Genomic DNA, 17458 nt, shown 5'->3' with positions numbered 1-17458 from the left:
AACTTTTTTTAATCGCCTAGGCCCGTGTACCACGAATTGGGACGATCGATCGATTCCTCGCTTGTGTTGTACAGGACGACAAGCTCACGCCTATTTTTTCGACGAGCTTTTTCTTTTCTGCCTTGCGTACACGAAAAGGCAACATTTTTCAATTTTCATATACCAAAATTTTCTTCCAAGGACTAGCACGCGACTTGAATCAGCCACCCGATCTCGATCACTTTTTCCTGCAGCTAGCGATCGGTAGCCGATCGCGGTAAAACACCGCCCAGCATGGATGAGATGTTTGATGTGTTCGAGGGCAAGGTGGACGCCCCGAGCGCGAGCGAAGATGAGCATGTGACGAATCGCAAGGGTGACACGAAAAAGAGAAAGGCAAACGCGATAAACGGCGAGAATGGCGATGCTGCGAAAACTGAGGACGTTGACATGGACGCCAAGACCGAGTCTTCAAAAGACGAAGGAGATTCTTCTGACGATGAAGAGTCTTCGGAGAGCGCCAGTCAGCAGGACTCCAAACGAAGGAAGAAGGAGGATGGCGTTGGTCCTGTCATGGCAGATACTTTCCAGACGGCCGAGTCGAGAGAAGTTGCTGGCGCAGCTACTTTCACAGAGCAGGATTCATCGCTTGTTCTGTCGCACAATATTCAGCATCAGGTTGCCTTGCCTCCGGATCTAGACTACGAATACGTCCCCCTTTCCGAGCACAAGGCCCCAGAGCAACCCGCGCGAACATGGAATTTCAAGCTCGATCCTTTCCAGAGTCTTTCCGTGGCGTCTATCGAGAGAGAGGAGAGTGTTCTCGTTTCCGCGCACACTTCTGCCGGAAAGACTGTTGTGGCTGAGTATGCTGTCGCACAGTGTTTGAAGCGCAATCAAAGAGTCATCTACACAAGTCCCATCAAGGCTTTAAGTAACCAAAAGTACCGAGATTTCGAGGCCATCTTTGGAGATGTTGGTCTCATGACTGGTGATGTTACTATCAACCCTACGGCAAGTTGTCTTGTCATGACGACTGAGATTTTGCGATCTATGTTGTATCGCGGTTCTGAGATTATGCGAGAAGTCGCTTGGGTCGTCTTTGATGAGATTCACTACATGAGAGACAAGATAAGAGGTGTTGTTTGGGAAGAGACCATCATCATGCTTCCCGACAAGGTCCGATACGTCTTCCTCTCTGCCACCATTCCCAACGCTTTCCAATTCGCCGAATGGATTGCCAAGATCCATCATCAAGCTTGTCACGTTGTGTATACCGATTTCCGACCTACTCCCCTACAGAACTACTTCTTCCCCTGTGGTGGTACTGGCGCTCGTCTCATCGTTGATGAGAAGAGCAACTTCAACGAGCAGAATTTCAACAAGGTCATGCAAGAGGTTGAGGAAAAGAAGGGCGCTGACCCCAATGATCCTAATGCTCGTCAGAAAGGAAAGGGCAAGAACAAGAAGACCAACAAGGGTGGTGCTGACAGTGGCTCGGATATCTCCAAGATTATTCGAATGACCATCAAGAAGAAGTTCAATCCCGTCATTGTTTTCAACTTTAGCAAGCGAGAGTGTGAGAACTTGGCCATGAATATTTCGTCACTCAGCTTCAACGACGATTCCGAGAAGGCCATGGTTCGCAAGGTTTTCAACAGCGCTATTGAGAGTTTGTCAGAGGGAGATCGAGAGCTTCCTCAGATTATCAACTTGCTACCTCTTTTGGAGCGAGGTATCGGTGTCCATCACTCTGGTCTGCTACCCATCCTCAAGGAGACTATCGAGATTCTCTTTCAGGAGTCTCTCATCAAGGTTCTTTTCGCGACTGAGACCTTCTCCATCGGTCTCAACATGCCTGCCAAGACTGTTGTTTTCACCCAAGTGACCAAGTGGGATGGTGTCAAGAGACGCCCTCTCACTTCATCCGAGTACATCCAGATGGCTGGACGTGCTGGTCGTCGTGGTCTCGATGCTCGTGGTATTGTTATCATGATGATTGACGACAAGCTCGAACCCGACACTGCCAAGGAGATTGTTACCGGCCACCAAGATCGACTCAACTCTGCTTTCTACCTCGGTTACAACATGATTCTCAACTTGCTACGTATCGAAGCTATCTCGCCCGAATTTATGCTGGAGCGATGCTTCCATCAATTCCAGAACGCGGCTAGCGTTCCCTCTTTGGAGAAGGAGTTGATGACATTACAGCAGGAGCGCGACAACACCAGTATCGCCGACGAGTCCACGGTCAAGGACTACTACCAGATTCGACAGCAGCTCAGCGCTTATACTAAGGATATGCGCACTGTTATCCAGCACCCCAACTACAGCATTTCCTACCTGCAGCCAGGTCGTTTGGTGCAGATTTACAACCCCAAGGACGAGAACGAGACTATTGCTGGAACCGGAACCGACTTTGGCTGGGGCGTTATCGTCAACCAGACCCCTCGCCGCGCGCCCAAGATGGGTGAACCCGAATATCCCCCCCAGGAATCCTATGTCATTGACGTGCTTCTTCCCATCTCCCGATCCAGTGCGGATTTCTACCCCACTCAACCCGTCGAAGATGCCCCTATGCCCGTTGGCCTCAAACCTTTCGGCGACGACGACGACGACGACGTCAAGTTTGCTGTTGTCCCTTGTCTTCTAACTTGCATCAAGGCTATTAGTCAGATTCGTCTTTTCCTACCTAAGGAAGGCCTCAAGTCTGAGTCAGAAAGGGAGACGCTCACAAAGTCTTTGATGGAGGTCAAGCGCCGCTTCCCCGATGGTCTGCCTGTTCTGGACCCCATCGAGAACATGGAAATCACCGATGAATCGTTCAAGAAGCTTCTTCGCAAGATCGAAGTCCTCGAGTCCCGACTTCTGGCTAACCCTCTTCACCTATCGCCCCTTCTTCCTGCTCTTTGGGACCAGTACCACGCCAAGGTTAAGCTCACCGAGAAGGTCAAGGAGACCAAGAAGTCCATCGCCAAGGCGTACAGTATTGCCCAGATGGATGAACTCAAGTCTCGCAAGCGTGTGCTGCGACGTCTCGGCTTTATTAACGATTCCGAAGTCGTCCAGCTAAAGGCTCGCGTCGCCTGTGAGATTTCATCCACCGAAGGCCACGAGCTGCTTCTCTCCGAATTGCTCTTCGACCGATTCTTCAACGAGCTTACTCCTGAGATGTGTGCTGCCGTCATGAGTTGCTTTATCTTCGATGAGAAGATTGAGACAACCCAGCTCAAGGAAGAGTTATCGAAACCTTATCGTGAGATTCAGGCAAAGGCTCGCATCATTGCCAAGGTCAGCCAGGAATGCAAGCTTGAGGTCAATGAGGAGGAATATATCCAGAAGCTCAAGTGGCAGCTGATGGAGACGGTCTACGCATGGGCCCAAGGACGTCCTTTCATTGAGATTTGGTATGTCATCCTTTTATCCCGCTATAACACAGTTACTAACACACTCCAGCAAAATGACAAAGGTCTACGAAGGCTCTCTGATCCGTCTCTTCCGTCGTCTGGAAGAGCTGCTTCGCCAGATGGGCCAGGCCGCCAAGGTTATGGGCAACGACGATCTAACGAAGAAGTTCGAGGACAGTTTATCCAAGATCCGTAGAGATATTGTGGCCGCGCAGAGCTTGTACCTATAAAACGGGGGAAATATCATGTAATGTGTGCTTTTTTTTCAATATGCTTCACCTACTTGGGAGTCTGGCGTGTCGGGCTGGAAAAAACAGTTGTGGTATACCTTGAGCTCGAGGGATTAGGAATAAACCTATGCGAACCTTGGTCAAAGTGATATCTAAATTAATAGAGCAATTTGGAGGTTACGAGGAATCAGCATGGAGGTTTACATACAGAAATTGCAACGCTTGCTGCTATGCATACTGAAGCTTCGGCTGAGTTTAAAAGGAATCTGGGAACTTGCAAGACTTTATAAAAGCTATCCAGAATTGATGAAGGCTTGGGACTGATGCATCGAGACGCGTGATTTAATCGCTGTGGTATATTCTGTCTGTTTCTCCTGCCCTGGAGAGCAGCATATAGAATGCGTGTAAAGCCATAACGCCACCCAACCGCTGTAACCCATGCTTTGGCATGACAACGCCCAAGATCAACGCCTGAACACTCGATACCCCCAAGCCAAACATACTACCGCCGTTGAAGCAATGAGCACCATCTGGAGCGTTTCAAGGCTCTACTAAGGCCGGTCTCCTGACAGCTCCATGATAAAACCAATAAAAAGACTAAAGACAACACCGAAGCCAACGAATATCTGCCATCTCTTACTCCAGATACCCTCCTGGCGCATCAGCCATGCTAGACTTCCAAGTGGAAAGAAGAATCCGACCATCATGGCTTTGATTAGTATTTCTAGTACAGAAGCCATGCCGGAGTTTTCGTCATCGAGTGGATTGGATCCGGAGGGGATACCTTCAGCGTTGTTGTCGATCCATGCGTCTTCCATGTTGCGGAGGGTGTCAGGCGATGGCATAGCGTCTGGTGTGAAGCGTGATGTATGGATTGATGTGAACTGCGTTCTCAAAGTTGCGATTTCTGAAGGCGAAAATCCAGACTGCAGCAATCGATCGAATCCCCGTGGTCGCGGCCTCGTTGAAGTCGCAGGTTTCGAACCATCACCAGTTGCTTCTTTCGGTGGCTTAAGCGCCTCCTCCTCCTCCTTCTTCAACTCCTCGCTCGACAACTCGTCACCAATGGAGCAATTAACATAGACCCGCGACACATTCGCACCCTCAACAGCCTTGCCCTTCCCCTTCGGATCATCATTGGTGCGCGGCGGCGCAGGATGTGGTTTTAGGACCGAGCTCAGCGCTGAAGCATCGGGGAGGATATGGCCTTGGTGAATGAGGCGTAGTCGACTTTTGGATGACAGTCGTGTGCGGAGGAGGTGTTTGAGAGCGAAGACGGTTGTTGTTTGGGGTGAGGGGATGTCGAGTTCGAGATCTGGTTGGGCTGTTGTGAAGCGGATTGTGAGATGGAGGGGAGGAGGGAGAGGGTGTGATGATGAGGCTTGAGTGGTCATGATGATGGCATTGTTTGGGAGTTGGTGATGAGATTGGAAGATAGTATTAATGGCAGAGTGAGTATGGGAGTGAAGTTGTGAGATGCTGCAATGTGTGTAACATGTAGCAAATAAAGCTGAAGCTAAGTGAAGCTGGGTGATATTGGTGACGTGACCTCCACTTGCTGACCTTCTAGAAGGATGCTTTACAGGGCTGAGAAGCCACTGAAGCTTGGGTCTTTCTTGTCCTTACATACATATCTGGAGACCTTTAGAGATTGAGAAAGAATATTGCTAGAAGAGTAGATTCATCCCATTAACCTCAATTCTCATTATAGAACCCCCATTGAAGAACCTAGGTATTGGGTCTTGTAGAGTACTAAGCCAGCAGCTCTTGTTACACCTCAGGACAGGGGTGTGTAACTGCGGCCCCGCTACAAGGGTTCCTGAGCCTCTAAAAAGTCCCCTGACCGCCCGGCAGAAACCACCCCAAACAACCGTCATCATCCTTGATTTGTTTTTTACGACGATCAACAACACGCTCGTTGGAACCCTTTTTTTACATCACCGTAATTTTTCATATCTTTGTCTCTTTGATACGGCAATGGTTTTGACATTATGCCACGCCTGCGAGGGACCAGATATCTAACCTGCTTTTATTGCGGGAAGAGGTCCAATACAAGATATGACGGCATCACACGCCAGTTTCTATGCCTATCATGCGATGCGACAAACTACCTCGATGAAGTATGAACGTCCTTTCGATATTGTGCCGCAGTTACTAATTGCGAATAGAATGGGGAGATTACGGATCCTCCAGTAGCCACCGAACGTGAAGCTCCCGCAACCCAATACGCTGTTCCTCGACACTCACCTCCATCCTCTCCGAAAGATAGCATCTTTTGCGCGACATGCCTGAAGAATCAGCGACTATTTACGTCATCTCTGGCGCAGTATCTTCCCGACGATACGAACCACCCCGATTACCCCGAGCTCGAGCGAAATTACTATAGATTCCGAAAGGGGTTGGAGGAACGATATCCCCAAGTTTGTGACGAATGCGCCGAGAGAGTTGATGGCCAGATTCGACGGGCGGGGTATACGGCAAAGACGGACCATCTTCGAAGGATGATGGAGAAGAGCAGAGGGAGAAAGATTTCACCTGAAAAGAAGGGCGCTCTGGATTGGGTTGATAGCCTAGGCAAGGGGCTATGGTGGGGAGGATTGGTGATGCAGATGCTGTGGCATCTGAGAGCAATCACTCTTGCGTTGGAACATCAAGATGTGGGAATGTACGATCCGGACGACAGGAGCTGGTCGACGCTGGCTGTGAAGGGTCTGGGCTTGGCTGTGGCACTTCTTCCTCCAGCGGATACTCTCATCAACAGCGCGGTTGTTGTGAGCATACTATCGGCATGGTGGAATCCTCAATTCGTGCAGGTCAGCAGAGGATTCACAAGACACCTCCTGGGCTTTACACAATGGTATGCTTTTCAGGGGTTGATTGTCTTCTTCCGCATCCTATTCCGCCGCGTGTTGGAGATGGATGGAGGACAGGCTCAATCGCGGAACACCAAACTTAGCGCGCACTTGGTTATGTCAGTTGTTATGGTCATGGTAAGTTTTGGCGGAGAAGCCGCGCCTCTACGAAGCTGTACTAATCTGTTTAGATATATTCTGCCGCAAAAAGGTCTATCAAAGTCGATACCACACCCCTGTTTGGCACCTCAAACGCAACGTTTTCGCCACCGAAGCAACCTAGGATTACTCGGGAGAAGAGAGAGGAACCAAAAACCTTCTCAGAACTGTTGAATGAAGCCTTGGACTCTCCTACAGCAACACCTCAACCAGATCGGTTCAATCCGTCACCTATCAGGACATTTTCACCACAACCACTCCCCCCGGGCAATTCCTATAGGGCCCCAGGAAGCACTCGTACCCAATTCAACGCTCTAAACATCACGCCCCGAAAGACACAAGACGTTGGATATTCGGACGAGATGGATTGGACACCAACCGAATCTCAGACTCAATCTCAGTCGCCATACCGAGCTTTCCAAAATACGCCTTCCTCCAATGGACCCCGGAAATCCTTTGGAGAGGCACCCGTGAGCGCTGAAACAAGCCCTTTCTGGTACAAGGTTCCTCCTGCGCCGACGAACCCATCCCAGCGTATACGAAACCCTCCGAACGCGCCGATTATCAGAACCAAGCCGGCACAGCAGGAGAGTATTTTCTTCCGAGGCGCGGCCAAGAAGAGGGATGAGAATGAAGATGATGAACGTGAAGTCTCATTCAAGCCGCCCAGTTTCTTTGCGCCTGAACGCAGCAATGACGAGGCTAATGGGTTGGCTGACCTCTTAAGTCAGAGCTTTACTTTGGGAAAGGGACAAAGTTATCCTGATGAATATTCAGGAGGCTCCACACACAGAAGGGGTTCAGACACTCGTGTGTCTCCTGGTACACCTCAGTTCGACAACCTTGGTGTTGAATTCACCGCTCTGGCTGTGATGTTTGTTTTCTGGGGTCTCACTGTAGCCGTTTCTATGCCTTTTGGACGAGAAGTCCAGCTCGCATTATTATCTGCGGTAGGCATCATTGCATTGCGAGAGACAGGCGAAACAAGCCGGCAAACAAGGCTCCCTACGACAGCGACATACATCAGTTCTGCGCTGAATGTAGTCGAGCTGGCAGCGGTTTGCTGGCTTGCACTGGAGGTTTTTCAGGAGAACGAAGGCGCTGGAAAGTACGGGATTGGGCTATTGACGACAATGCTTGGGCATCAGGTTTGGAGTACTATGAATTGAGCTTTATGCATAGATAGAGAGGGCGGTTTATGTTGCTTGGGAATATCATGTGCGGCGTTGGATGAGAAACGAAGTATTTTATGAACATGGTGGCTGGTTGGAATAAGATACCAGATGAAGCATGTCGAGATATCAATGAAACTATTGACACGCAAAGTTGCTTGTGTGACACATCATAATGAGCATGATTCGATATGCAGTATGACTTGTATTCTTTGGTTCCGCTTCAGGGATGTGTGAATTCTCAACACTGTCCTATATACTATTTCTCTGTTATCTGATCTTAGATCTAACCCTCAAAAGGGGTCTCATATGGCCTCTCAGCCTGTGGTGTGATGCGAGCAAGATGTCGTCGCTGACCAGAGTGCCAGTCAAGAATAGCAGTATGCTGAACTGATCTGTTATCCCAGACCACAACAGTCTTTTCCTGCCATCTCACACGAGCGTGGAAGTCGGCGCCCCAAGCAATATGCTCATATAAGAAGTTGAGAATGGCATCAGACTCTTCCTTCTTGAGACCGACAATGCTTCGTGTGACTTGTAACCATTAGCTTGTTTCTCCATGTCGTGCGCAAGGTAACTTACACTGAGGGTTGACAAAAAGCGACTTCTCCCCGGTAACAGGGTGTGTTCGCACAATAGGATGCTCATTGACAACGGGTTCACGTCTCTTGATACTCCCCTTCTTCACACTAGCATTAACCTGCTCAATCCCAGAATGCGTCGCCTTAAGTCCATGCAGCAACTTCTGAAACGTCGGCGATAATCTATTATAAGCCTCAACAGTATTCGCAAAGAGGGTATCACCGCCAGTGTCAGGGTTATCAAGGACATAAAGAAACGTCGTTCCCGGCGGCTGCTGCTCGTACGTAATATCAGAATGCCACGCCACAGAGCTAACCCGCGTCTTGAAGAACTCCTCGTACGACTTATCACCCGCACTTCTATGCACGAGATGGATCTCGGGATGGCCCTCTGGCGAACCAGACGTAGGGTGTATGTGATGACGGCCGAAGTAACCGCCGAACTTGAGGGCTTCGGAGATGGGGAGGTCTGCGAAGTCTTGGTTGCGGAAGGCGACGACTTTGCGCTCGGCGACGTAGCGAGCTAGTTCGTCTTTGCCGGCGTCGGAGAGACTGCTCAGTTGGACGCCCTCGATCTCAGTGCCGATTGTGGGTGTGAGATGGGAGATCTTTGTGGTGGACTTGAGGAGGTTGGGGAATGTTGGGTCTGCGTCTTTGCCGTGTTCGTAGTGCTCGAAGGGCTCGAGGGGAGGGTAGACTTGGTCTTTGTTCCATGTTGGGAGATAGTTTGGGTACTGAGATGTTGGTGTTAGTGTATGGTTTATATGTAAGTGAGGAAGTGATATACCTTTGCGGCAGCGTGGCCGTCGATGCCTTTCTCTTCGGCTTCACGACGGTACGCGACGGGGGATAACTCCTTGTAAACGCCCTCGACGTGGCCGGGGTAGAGCTTTACTTTCTGTGCATCGACTGTAGGAGCCTGTGTCTCAACAGCTGAGGGAGCCATCTTGAGTGGATAATATCAAATATTGTATAAGTCTTTGATACGGGATTAACGTCAAATATGTAGTTCACCTGGTACTCTACGACCTTTATATACCACTTCTCCTCATCTGACAAATCCCATTCCCATCACTCTCTCAGCGCGGGGAAGTATGCATCCGCAATACAGAACTCGCAATGACGAACTGTAATTGTCAACCATTGTCATCATCCAAAGACATCGCGCAAGCATCGCATCTATTGCGTTGATCAACGAGACGCGAATCAAATCACGCAAAGGCCGAGAGGGACGGAGAGTGTAACATTGCAATGTAGAGTAACTTGGCGATCCGTGAGTATTTATCACGGCGTTATAGCATGGTATTGCGCAATGTCGGATCTCGTGGTTGAGGCCTCGAGGGTGGTGGTGAGTTGGCGCAATTCCTGGGGATGGGTCACGCAATATGCCTATCAGTCGGGGTTATCGAGGGGGAGAGTCGATGTCTCGGTTATCGGCCATAACTCTTTAGAAGTACAAGATGTCTATGGAATGAGTTTTCTAGGTATTGCAAGTCTTTGTGGCTCAAAATTCGAGGGTTGCAGTTGTCTTAAATATCTCTATTGTCGGGAAATGTTTATATATTAGTCGACCCCAGCAACTAGACTTCAGCCATCGTCCAAATGCCCCCGTAACGCTTTCAACTGCCGAACAAAGCCAAGTCCGAAGATTTCTCCATAAGAAGCGTAATTATTCCCATTTCACGGCGTCTCGGTCGGATCCCTCAGCGATTGGTCCCTATCGCGAGCACGTCATGCCTCTATTCTCATGAGATAGGACAAACCTCCGAACTTGACCATGGCTAGTTCCAGAGCACCCCATCTCTCGTACCAATTGTAAGCTTAAATCTCTTGACTTATCGAGAGGTTTTTATTGGTTCCTTGGCAGTGGCTAATGGTCTAGATCGAACCCCCAGGTTTAACAGAAGCTGCTGTAGCTTGATCGATTGTCCATGTTGGTTCAGTATCCCAGCGTCGTAGTTGACCTGGAGGCGTCGATTAACCCTGAATCGGCTGGGTCATGCCCAGAAAACACTCGTTCGCCGAGCCCTGAGGTAATTTGGGTAGTCCATCGCGACATTGATAACCCCCGTGTCTTCTCATAGAGGTTCTCATAGAGGCATCCCAAGAAGCATGGGGGCAAATACTGTAAATTTTAGATCAATAGCTTAAAAGAATTAGTCTTGGTAGGGGAACTGCCAGCCTTTATAAGTCCAGCCCTGCACCACACAGCATCACATCATGTTCGACATCTCCGCGACCCTCCCTCTTATTCTCTTTCTCCGAGGACTTACTTGCCCTCAGTTGTTACTAGTTCTCTCGGCTGTTACTGGTGTTTCTCACTAAGATCCAAAATGGCTGCCGTTGGAGACTCCAAAGGGGTCATCGGCAAGACTGAGTCTGAGGACCGTCGTTTTGACAGCGGTGATGAGACCGCCAATTCGTCAATCGAGCATCCTTTCTCGGATCCAGAGGTTGCGGATCGTTGGAGGAAGGTGTATGAGAATGCTCAATATGAGAATCGACATCGGTTCGATCCAAGCTTCACTTGGACTGCTCAGGAAGAGAAGAAGCTGGTTAGAAAGGTACTTTGCTCTGCCACAGGACTTATACTGAAACCATTATATGGCTGTCTGGAGGTCAGTTGACTAACATGAGCTTGTCTCTAGATCGACTTCCGCATTTGTCTCTGGGCCTGGGTCATGTTCCTCTCCCTAGACTTCCACCGACGAAACATCAACCGTGCTATTTCCGACAACATGGTAAGTTAATTCTCCGATGCATCTGGAGTGAAAGCTCGACTAATAGCTTCCTTTAGTTGCCCGAAGTAGGCATGAACACTAATGATTTCAACTACGGCCAAACTGTAGGTCTAACCCTGCTCAGCTCGGTACTTCAACTGACCATTTAGATCTTTCTCGTGTCCTTCCTCTCAGCTGAGCTTCCCAGTGGCTTGATTAGCAAGAAACTTGGTGCTGATAGATGGATTCCCTTTCTCATCTGCAGTTGGTCACTTGTTGCGGGCTCACAGGCTGCGCTGCATAGCAGGGGTGCTTATTTTGCTATCAAGGCACTCTTGGGTCTTTTGATGGGTGGATTTATTCCGTATGTCATTCACGCCATGAAATGATGATACCGACTGACAGAGGCAGTGATATTGTTCTTTGGCTCACTTACTTCTACAAGTCCAATGAGCTACCCATCAGACTAGCTTTCTTCTGGACTGCCCTGAGCACCAGTAACATTTTGGGGTCTCTTCTTGCCGCTGGTATCCTTCAGATGAGAGGCGTTCTCGGCTGGGGCGGTTGGCGATGGCTGTAAGTACTAAACTTGTCTTCTGGGGAACCTCAAACTCACATGGCTCTTAGATTCCTCCTTGAAGCCATTGGCACTTTCATCATTGGCCTCTTCTCTTGGGTTCTCATGCCTCCTGGTCCCTGTCAGACCAAGAGTTGGTTCCGTGGCAAGAATGGCTGGTTCAATGAACGTGAGGAGTACATCATGGTGAATCGTCTTCTTCGCGATGATCCTAGCAAGGGTGATATGAACAACAGGTACGCTGCCTTGGAGGCACCAACTATGCTCATTGACTAACACCATACCAGAGAGGCCGTCAACCTTCCCAAGCTCTGGAAAGCCGTCAAGGACTGGGAGCAGTGGCCGCTCTACATCATCGGTCTCATGGTGTACATCCCTCCGGCGCCCTTCAACACATATCTCTCTTTCATCCTGCGTCAAATTGGCTTTTCTGTCTTCGAAGCCAATCTTCTCGCTATTCCCTCACAATTTCTCTACGCTGTCAACTTACTCATCATCACCTGGCTCTCTGAGCGTGTCCAAGAACGAGGCATGCTGTCGTCCCTCTCCAACATTTGGATCTTCCCATGGGTTCTTGCCCTCGTCGTTCTTCCTGGCGACATATCCCCCTGGGTTCGATACGCTCTCATCACAGGTCTTTTGAGTTACCCCTACTGCCATGCTATTCTCGTCGGTTGGAACGCCAAGAACAGTAATAGTGTACGCACGAGAGCTATTAGTGCTGCTTTGTACAATATGTTCGTGCAGACTGGTAACATTGCTGCATCCAACATCTTCCGTGAAGACGATCAGCCTCTGTACAGGCGAGGCAACAGGGTCATCCTTGGCATCACGTCTGCCAACATTGTCTTGTTTTATATCGTCAAGGCGTTCTATATCTGGAGGAACAAGGTCCGCGATGCGAGATGGAATGCTTTGACAAAGGAGCAGCAGCAGGACTACATTCTGAATACAGCGGATGAGGGCCAGCAGCGTTTGGACTTTAGATTTGCTCACTAGACAGTGCATTGTTTTTGTGGTGTCTTGGAGTGGATTCCAAGAAGAGGTATCTCTGATTGAAGCTCAATAGATTGATCACAACTACTGGAGTGCATCCAATCCTCACGTTCTGTTCTCTTCTCTTCTAAATCTCAGCCTGTCTGATCCTAAGCTTAGAGTAAATTATGCCTAAGCTTAGAAAACATGGATAAATCTTAGGACACTATGATCATAAGGTATGCCTAAACTTAGGCTAACTTAGATCTCGAGCCATAGCCCACTCATTGATTACTTTTGCCGTGGTCGGTAACTCTGCCTGCTGTAGCAGGCATGGCGGGTTATAAATATTATATAATTCCTTTATTAAAATATTAGCATTAATATACCTTACTACTTAATTAAAGCAGGCTTTCTATAATATATTTATAATATAAAACTTAAATATAATATATTATAGGTTAATATAGTATTAATAATATATTATTTTTATAATATTTTAAAGTAAATTTTAAAAAAAAGTATTTTTAATTAAAGTTTAATAATTAATTATAATTATTAAAGTATATTTAATTTATATATTTTTTTAATTTATTTAATTTTAAATTTAAAAAAATATAATAAATTATAAAATATTAAATTATAAAATATCAAATTATAAAATATTAAATTAAAAAAAATTAAATTATAAAAAATATTTAAATTAAAATTAATTAAAATAAATTATTTATAAATATAATTTAATAAAAGCTTTATTTTTTAAATAAATAATAAAAATATAAAATAAAATTAAAAATTAAAAATAATAATTTTAAAAAATCCTTAAAACCTAGGTAAGTAGTTCTGGGAAATCCCCGGGTAAGTGGTTCTGGGAAATCCCCGGGTAAGTGGCTCTGGGAAATCCCCGGGTAAGTGGTTCTGGGAAATCCCCGGGTAAGTGGTTCTGGGGAAAAACCCAGTCCAAAATATTATTACTATTTGTGCCCTTTTATCTTCCATCTATGCTTCCATTAATTCCTTGACTAAAATGCCTGAGTACATCCTTCAGGTGCTTATGTCCCATGGTAATCTATGCTTCCATTAACTCTTTCACCAAGATACTCGAGTATATCATGCCTGGTGCCTGTGTTCCTTGATATTCATCATTCACTACCGGGATTGTATATTCCCGGATAACCACTCGCCGATTATTGACCCATATGTACTGCCCAATAGGTATTGTGAGCAACTCGGCATTTAAGGAATCCATCTGCTCGGGCAAGACCTCTGGCAGAGGCCTCCCCATGGCCTCCCATTCATTTATCACCTTTGTTGTAGTTGGCAACGCTGCCTGTTGCAGCAGGCATGGCGGGTTGTGAATATCGCATGAGACCTTGACTGGAAGGCCAGCACTGAAGTGCCCTTGTGCCTGTGTGAAACATGATTTCCGCGAAATGTTGGTGGTGTGTGACTCCAGTGTAACATGGTCCGGGTTAATGCAACGTCTCCAGTTGCATAAGTGTGAGATTTCAACTTCGCATGTCAGTAAGCGCTGTAGGTCATTTCTGTCGTGATTAACCAGGATGTAAAAGGCTTTCCGCTGCGCACGAGGCGCAGTATCCCGAAAAATCGAGAAGTTGATCTCATACATAGAAAACAAAGCCCAGGTCTGTCTTTTGTCGGCATGTAGCATTATCTGCATAAGTTGGGTCAGGTTAGCCGATGGAAAGACCTGGGTAAACCCAGAGAAACAATTGCCATTATTGAAAATTGGCTGCATGCGGGTGAGAAAGGCTTCTTGTGTAGTACTGAATTTGTATAAGAACTGGGCATACGCTCGGTCTATCTTTTGGTGGAATTCCTCAGGTGAGGTATTGTATGCTTCTTGCAGTAATCGGCATAGTTGGTTTCTCGTTCGCATTGTTCCGAAGCGAATAGGGGGGTAGGCGGTAACAGGACCAGGCGTGGTAACGGGACCAGGCGTGGTAACGGGACCAGGAGTAAGAACAGGGCCAGGAGTGGGAACGGGACCAGGAGTAAGAACAGGGCCAGGAGTGGGAACGGGACCGGGAGCAAAGGGGATTTCTTGTTTAACCGCTTCTATCCGTAAATTGTTAGCGATATGGACTTGAGGTTGCTCATAACAGGGGTCATACCTGGTTCATCGTCGATAACAATTGGATTGAACCAAGCTCCCTTGGTTAACTTGTTAGCCATGTTGGCGATGGAGGATGATGGAGGGGAAAAGAAAGAAAACAGCAGACAGTCAAGGAGATATCCATAGCAGCAAGTCTGGGAAAGAGTGGCAGGCGGTTTCCCAGGGAAAGACCATGTAAAGGAAGGAGCTAACATCTCCTGGATCAATCGACACGGCAGGTCAATTGACGTGGCAGGAACGACTCAACACAGCAAAGCAATATCACGCCAAGGTAAGAGAGGTCTCATACAAACAATCTCAGGAAATTGTAAAATGGCACGGGGAAAATAAGAAGAGGATATCGATTAGTACGTCTAAGCTACTTAGTTGTCTTCAGCTGGGGTTTCGCCAATCTGGTCGTAGTTATCCCAAGGCAGGCTTCGCACATTGCTGGCAGAGATTACCTGGGGGCGTCGCCAGGTATTGACGGTGTCCAGAGGCTTACGTGCCTCACCCAAGTACGTGAGCTTGTCTGCCATGACCTCCATCGGAACCCAGCTCTCTGCCTGGGTGGTTTCCCGTAGGAACCGGACAGGCAGCCCGGCAGTAGGCCGATAGTCCTGTTTCCGCATCGAAAGGACGGTTTCGCGAGCCAAACTGCGCATTTCTGTATCCTGATGGAAGACATCCATCTCAGACACCACACTGATATAGGCGGATAGAGCGGTCGAGCCAGGGTTGGGAATACACAGGGGCATGTCGAACGACATGACGAGAGATTTGTCGATACCAGCCATGCGCGCGGCTGCCGAGAGGGGTAAGGATTCGGAAAGTCTCTTTCGCAAGGTACATAAGAGTCCACCGAAGGTCTGCGCAACATTCTTGTCCAGGAACACCATCAGCTCATCGGCGACGACAAGAGAATAGATCGCCTTGCGGCCATTACCGCTTGCAATGGAGTCGGAAATGATGAGCGGCCCCGCAGGGAAGGGTCGTGGAAGGGTCGGAATCCCGTCTCGGGTTTGACCCGCGGGTTCCTCGAACTGCGCTAGATCCTCGTCTGATTCTATGTCAACTACCTCGATAGACTTGCGCTTGCGGGCAGATAGGGAGCCGGTTAGGTTGAGAGGGATTGGAGTGTCATTAAATCTAGGAGTGCCTCTGGCACTTCCGCTGCCACTTCCGCTGCGCCCAGCGTGTGCGGTTCGGAGGACGGAGTCGATAGAGCTCGGCGCCAGTTCAGGAGATTGCTCGCCTATAATGATATTCAGACCTGTGGTCAATCCTTGAGTTCCACCCATCGTTGTCAGGATGGATGTCGCCTTCTGGCGCAACTCCGGGGTTACGCCTTTGTCAAGAAAATTCTTAACCACCTCAGCCAAGACAAGCGCATTTTCAGCCGCGCCAATGGCATTTCTGGAGCTTTCCCCGGCCTTTGCCTCTACATTTCCTCGATAATCAGCGAACACGCCCTCGGCAGGAGCGAACTGCCCACTTGAGTTACGTGGGGTACGTCGCCCAACCATCTCTTCTGTTATTTCGTTTTGTGTCGTTTGACGGTGTGGTGTGTGTGGAGAGTTAACTCGGTTTAATGATGGTCCTCCAAGTGGAGGATTTGGGTAATATACCCCGGTAAACGCGTTAGAAGATCCGCCTGTAGGATTGTAGCCGTCGCGGATTGCTTGCTGTTGGTAAGTTCGATGTAGCTCTGGGTTGCTCTTCACCCACCTATCGTACCGGTGGACTTTGTGGCTATTGACGAGCAGGTCTTCTCGACCGTACAACTGAATTGCCCGAAGGTATCCCTCATATGAGAGAGTGCCTCCTGGTTTTGTCAGAGGCTCGGAAAATAGGCGTCGGTATTCAATATCCTTGCTCAGATGCTCGGAGTGGGAGCATGGAGAGAAATTGATAGTTGACATAAAGCTCGTGGTGCGCCGGGTGCCTGTATAAGGGACGGACACAGATCCTGATGGAAGATATCGTCAAGGAATGGGAAAAGAGCTGTGACAGGCAGAAGGAAATCGTAAGACCGTGGCTTCAACGGACAGAACGTAGCGGGCGGAGGCAAAAACTGTAAGGCGGCAAGAGCGCGATAATAATATCTCGACTTTAAGATTATATAGGAAACTATATGGCAGCGAGAGCGCAAGATTGTAAGGAAAACTGTAAGGCAGTAAGAGTGCGATAATAATATCTCGACTTTAAGATTATATAGGAAACTGTATGGCAGCAAGAGCGCAAGATTATAAGGAAAACTATAAGGCAGCAAGAGCGCAATAATAATATCTTGACTTTAAGATTGTATAGGAAACTATACGGCGGCAAGAGCGTAAGATTGTGAGGAAAACTGTAAGGCAGTAAGAGCGTAAGATTGTAAGGAAAACTGTAAGGTGGCGAGAGCGCGAAATAATATCTTGACTTTAAGATTATGTAGGAAACTGTATGGCGGCAAGAGCGCAAGATTATAAGAAAAACTGTAAGGCGGCGAGAGCGCGATAATAATATCTTGACTTTAAGATTGTATAGGAAACTGTACGGCGGCAAGAGCGCAAGATTATAAGGAAAACTGTAAGGCAGCAAGAGCGCAATAATAATATCTTGACTTTAAGATTATATAGGAAACTATATGGCGGCAAGAGCGCAAGATTATAAGGAAAACTGTAAGGCGGCAAGAGCGCAAGATTATA

General features: G+C 48.0%; 7 protein-coding genes; 3 read left to right on the top strand and 4 right to left on the bottom strand.

Annotated features, from left to right (window-relative positions):
- Positions 1 to 273: 273 nt before the first annotated feature.
- Positions 274 to 3616, top strand: FFUJ_01879 (probable ATP dependent RNA helicase; the record flags this gene model as incomplete). XM_023573818.1 has 3 exons in its annotated part: positions 274 to 2360; positions 2535 to 3386; positions 3436 to 3616. 3 exons carry the CDS (start codon positions 274 to 276, stop codon positions 3614 to 3616), a joined length of 3120 nt encoding a protein of 1039 aa, XP_023423726.1.
- A 551-nt stretch (positions 3617 to 4167) lies between these two features.
- Positions 4168 to 5010, bottom strand: FFUJ_01880 (related to conserved membrane protein, putative; the record flags this gene model as incomplete). The annotated part of the gene is made up of 1 exon (XM_023573807.1): positions 4168 to 5010. One exon carries the CDS (start codon positions 5008 to 5010, stop codon positions 4168 to 4170), a length of 843 nt encoding a protein of 280 aa, XP_023423725.1.
- A 597-nt stretch (positions 5011 to 5607) lies between these two features.
- Positions 5608 to 7796, top strand: FFUJ_01881 (uncharacterized protein; the record flags this gene model as incomplete). XM_023573796.1 has 3 exons in its annotated part: positions 5608 to 5736; positions 5785 to 6606; positions 6660 to 7796. The coding sequence occupies 3 exons, from the start codon at positions 5608 to 5610 to the stop codon at positions 7794 to 7796; spliced, it is 2088 nt and encodes a 695-aa protein (XP_023423724.1).
- A 289-nt stretch (positions 7797 to 8085) lies between these two features.
- FFUJ_01882 (dioxygenase family protein) lies at positions 8086 to 9326 on the bottom strand (the record flags this gene model as incomplete). XM_023573785.1 has 3 exons in its annotated part: positions 8086 to 8333; positions 8382 to 9114; positions 9168 to 9326. The coding sequence occupies 3 exons, from the start codon at positions 9324 to 9326 to the stop codon at positions 8086 to 8088; spliced, it is 1140 nt and encodes a 379-aa protein (XP_023423723.1).
- Positions 9327 to 10713: 1387 nt separating this feature from the next.
- On the top strand, positions 10714 to 12676 carry FFUJ_01883 (related to permease; the record flags this gene model as incomplete). XM_023573773.1 has 7 exons in its annotated part: positions 10714 to 10944; positions 11029 to 11121; positions 11178 to 11225; positions 11271 to 11464; positions 11512 to 11676; positions 11728 to 11913; positions 11965 to 12676. The coding sequence occupies 7 exons, from the start codon at positions 10714 to 10716 to the stop codon at positions 12674 to 12676; spliced, it is 1629 nt and encodes a 542-aa protein (XP_023423722.1).
- A 1045-nt stretch (positions 12677 to 13721) lies between these two features.
- FFUJ_01884 (uncharacterized protein) lies at positions 13722 to 14848 on the bottom strand (the record flags this gene model as incomplete). XM_023573762.1 has 2 exons in its annotated part: positions 13722 to 14731; positions 14788 to 14848. 2 exons carry the CDS (start codon positions 14846 to 14848, stop codon positions 13722 to 13724), a joined length of 1071 nt encoding a protein of 356 aa, XP_023425466.1.
- Positions 14849 to 15151: 303 nt separating this feature from the next.
- Positions 15152 to 16690, bottom strand: FFUJ_01885 (uncharacterized protein; the record flags this gene model as incomplete). Its single annotated transcript, XM_023573751.1, has 1 exon — positions 15152 to 16690. One exon carries the CDS (start codon positions 16688 to 16690, stop codon positions 15152 to 15154), a length of 1539 nt encoding a protein of 512 aa, XP_023423721.1.
- Positions 16691 to 17458: the final 768 nt, after the last annotated feature.

Source organism: Fusarium fujikuroi, chromosome FFUJ_chr01 (genome assembly GCF_900079805.1).
Source record: "Fusarium fujikuroi IMI 58289 draft genome, chromosome FFUJ_chr01".
Lineage (NCBI taxonomy): Eukaryota > Fungi > Ascomycota > Sordariomycetes > Hypocreales > Nectriaceae > Fusarium > Fusarium fujikuroi.
This window is presented reverse-complemented; position numbering and strand designations above follow the sequence as displayed.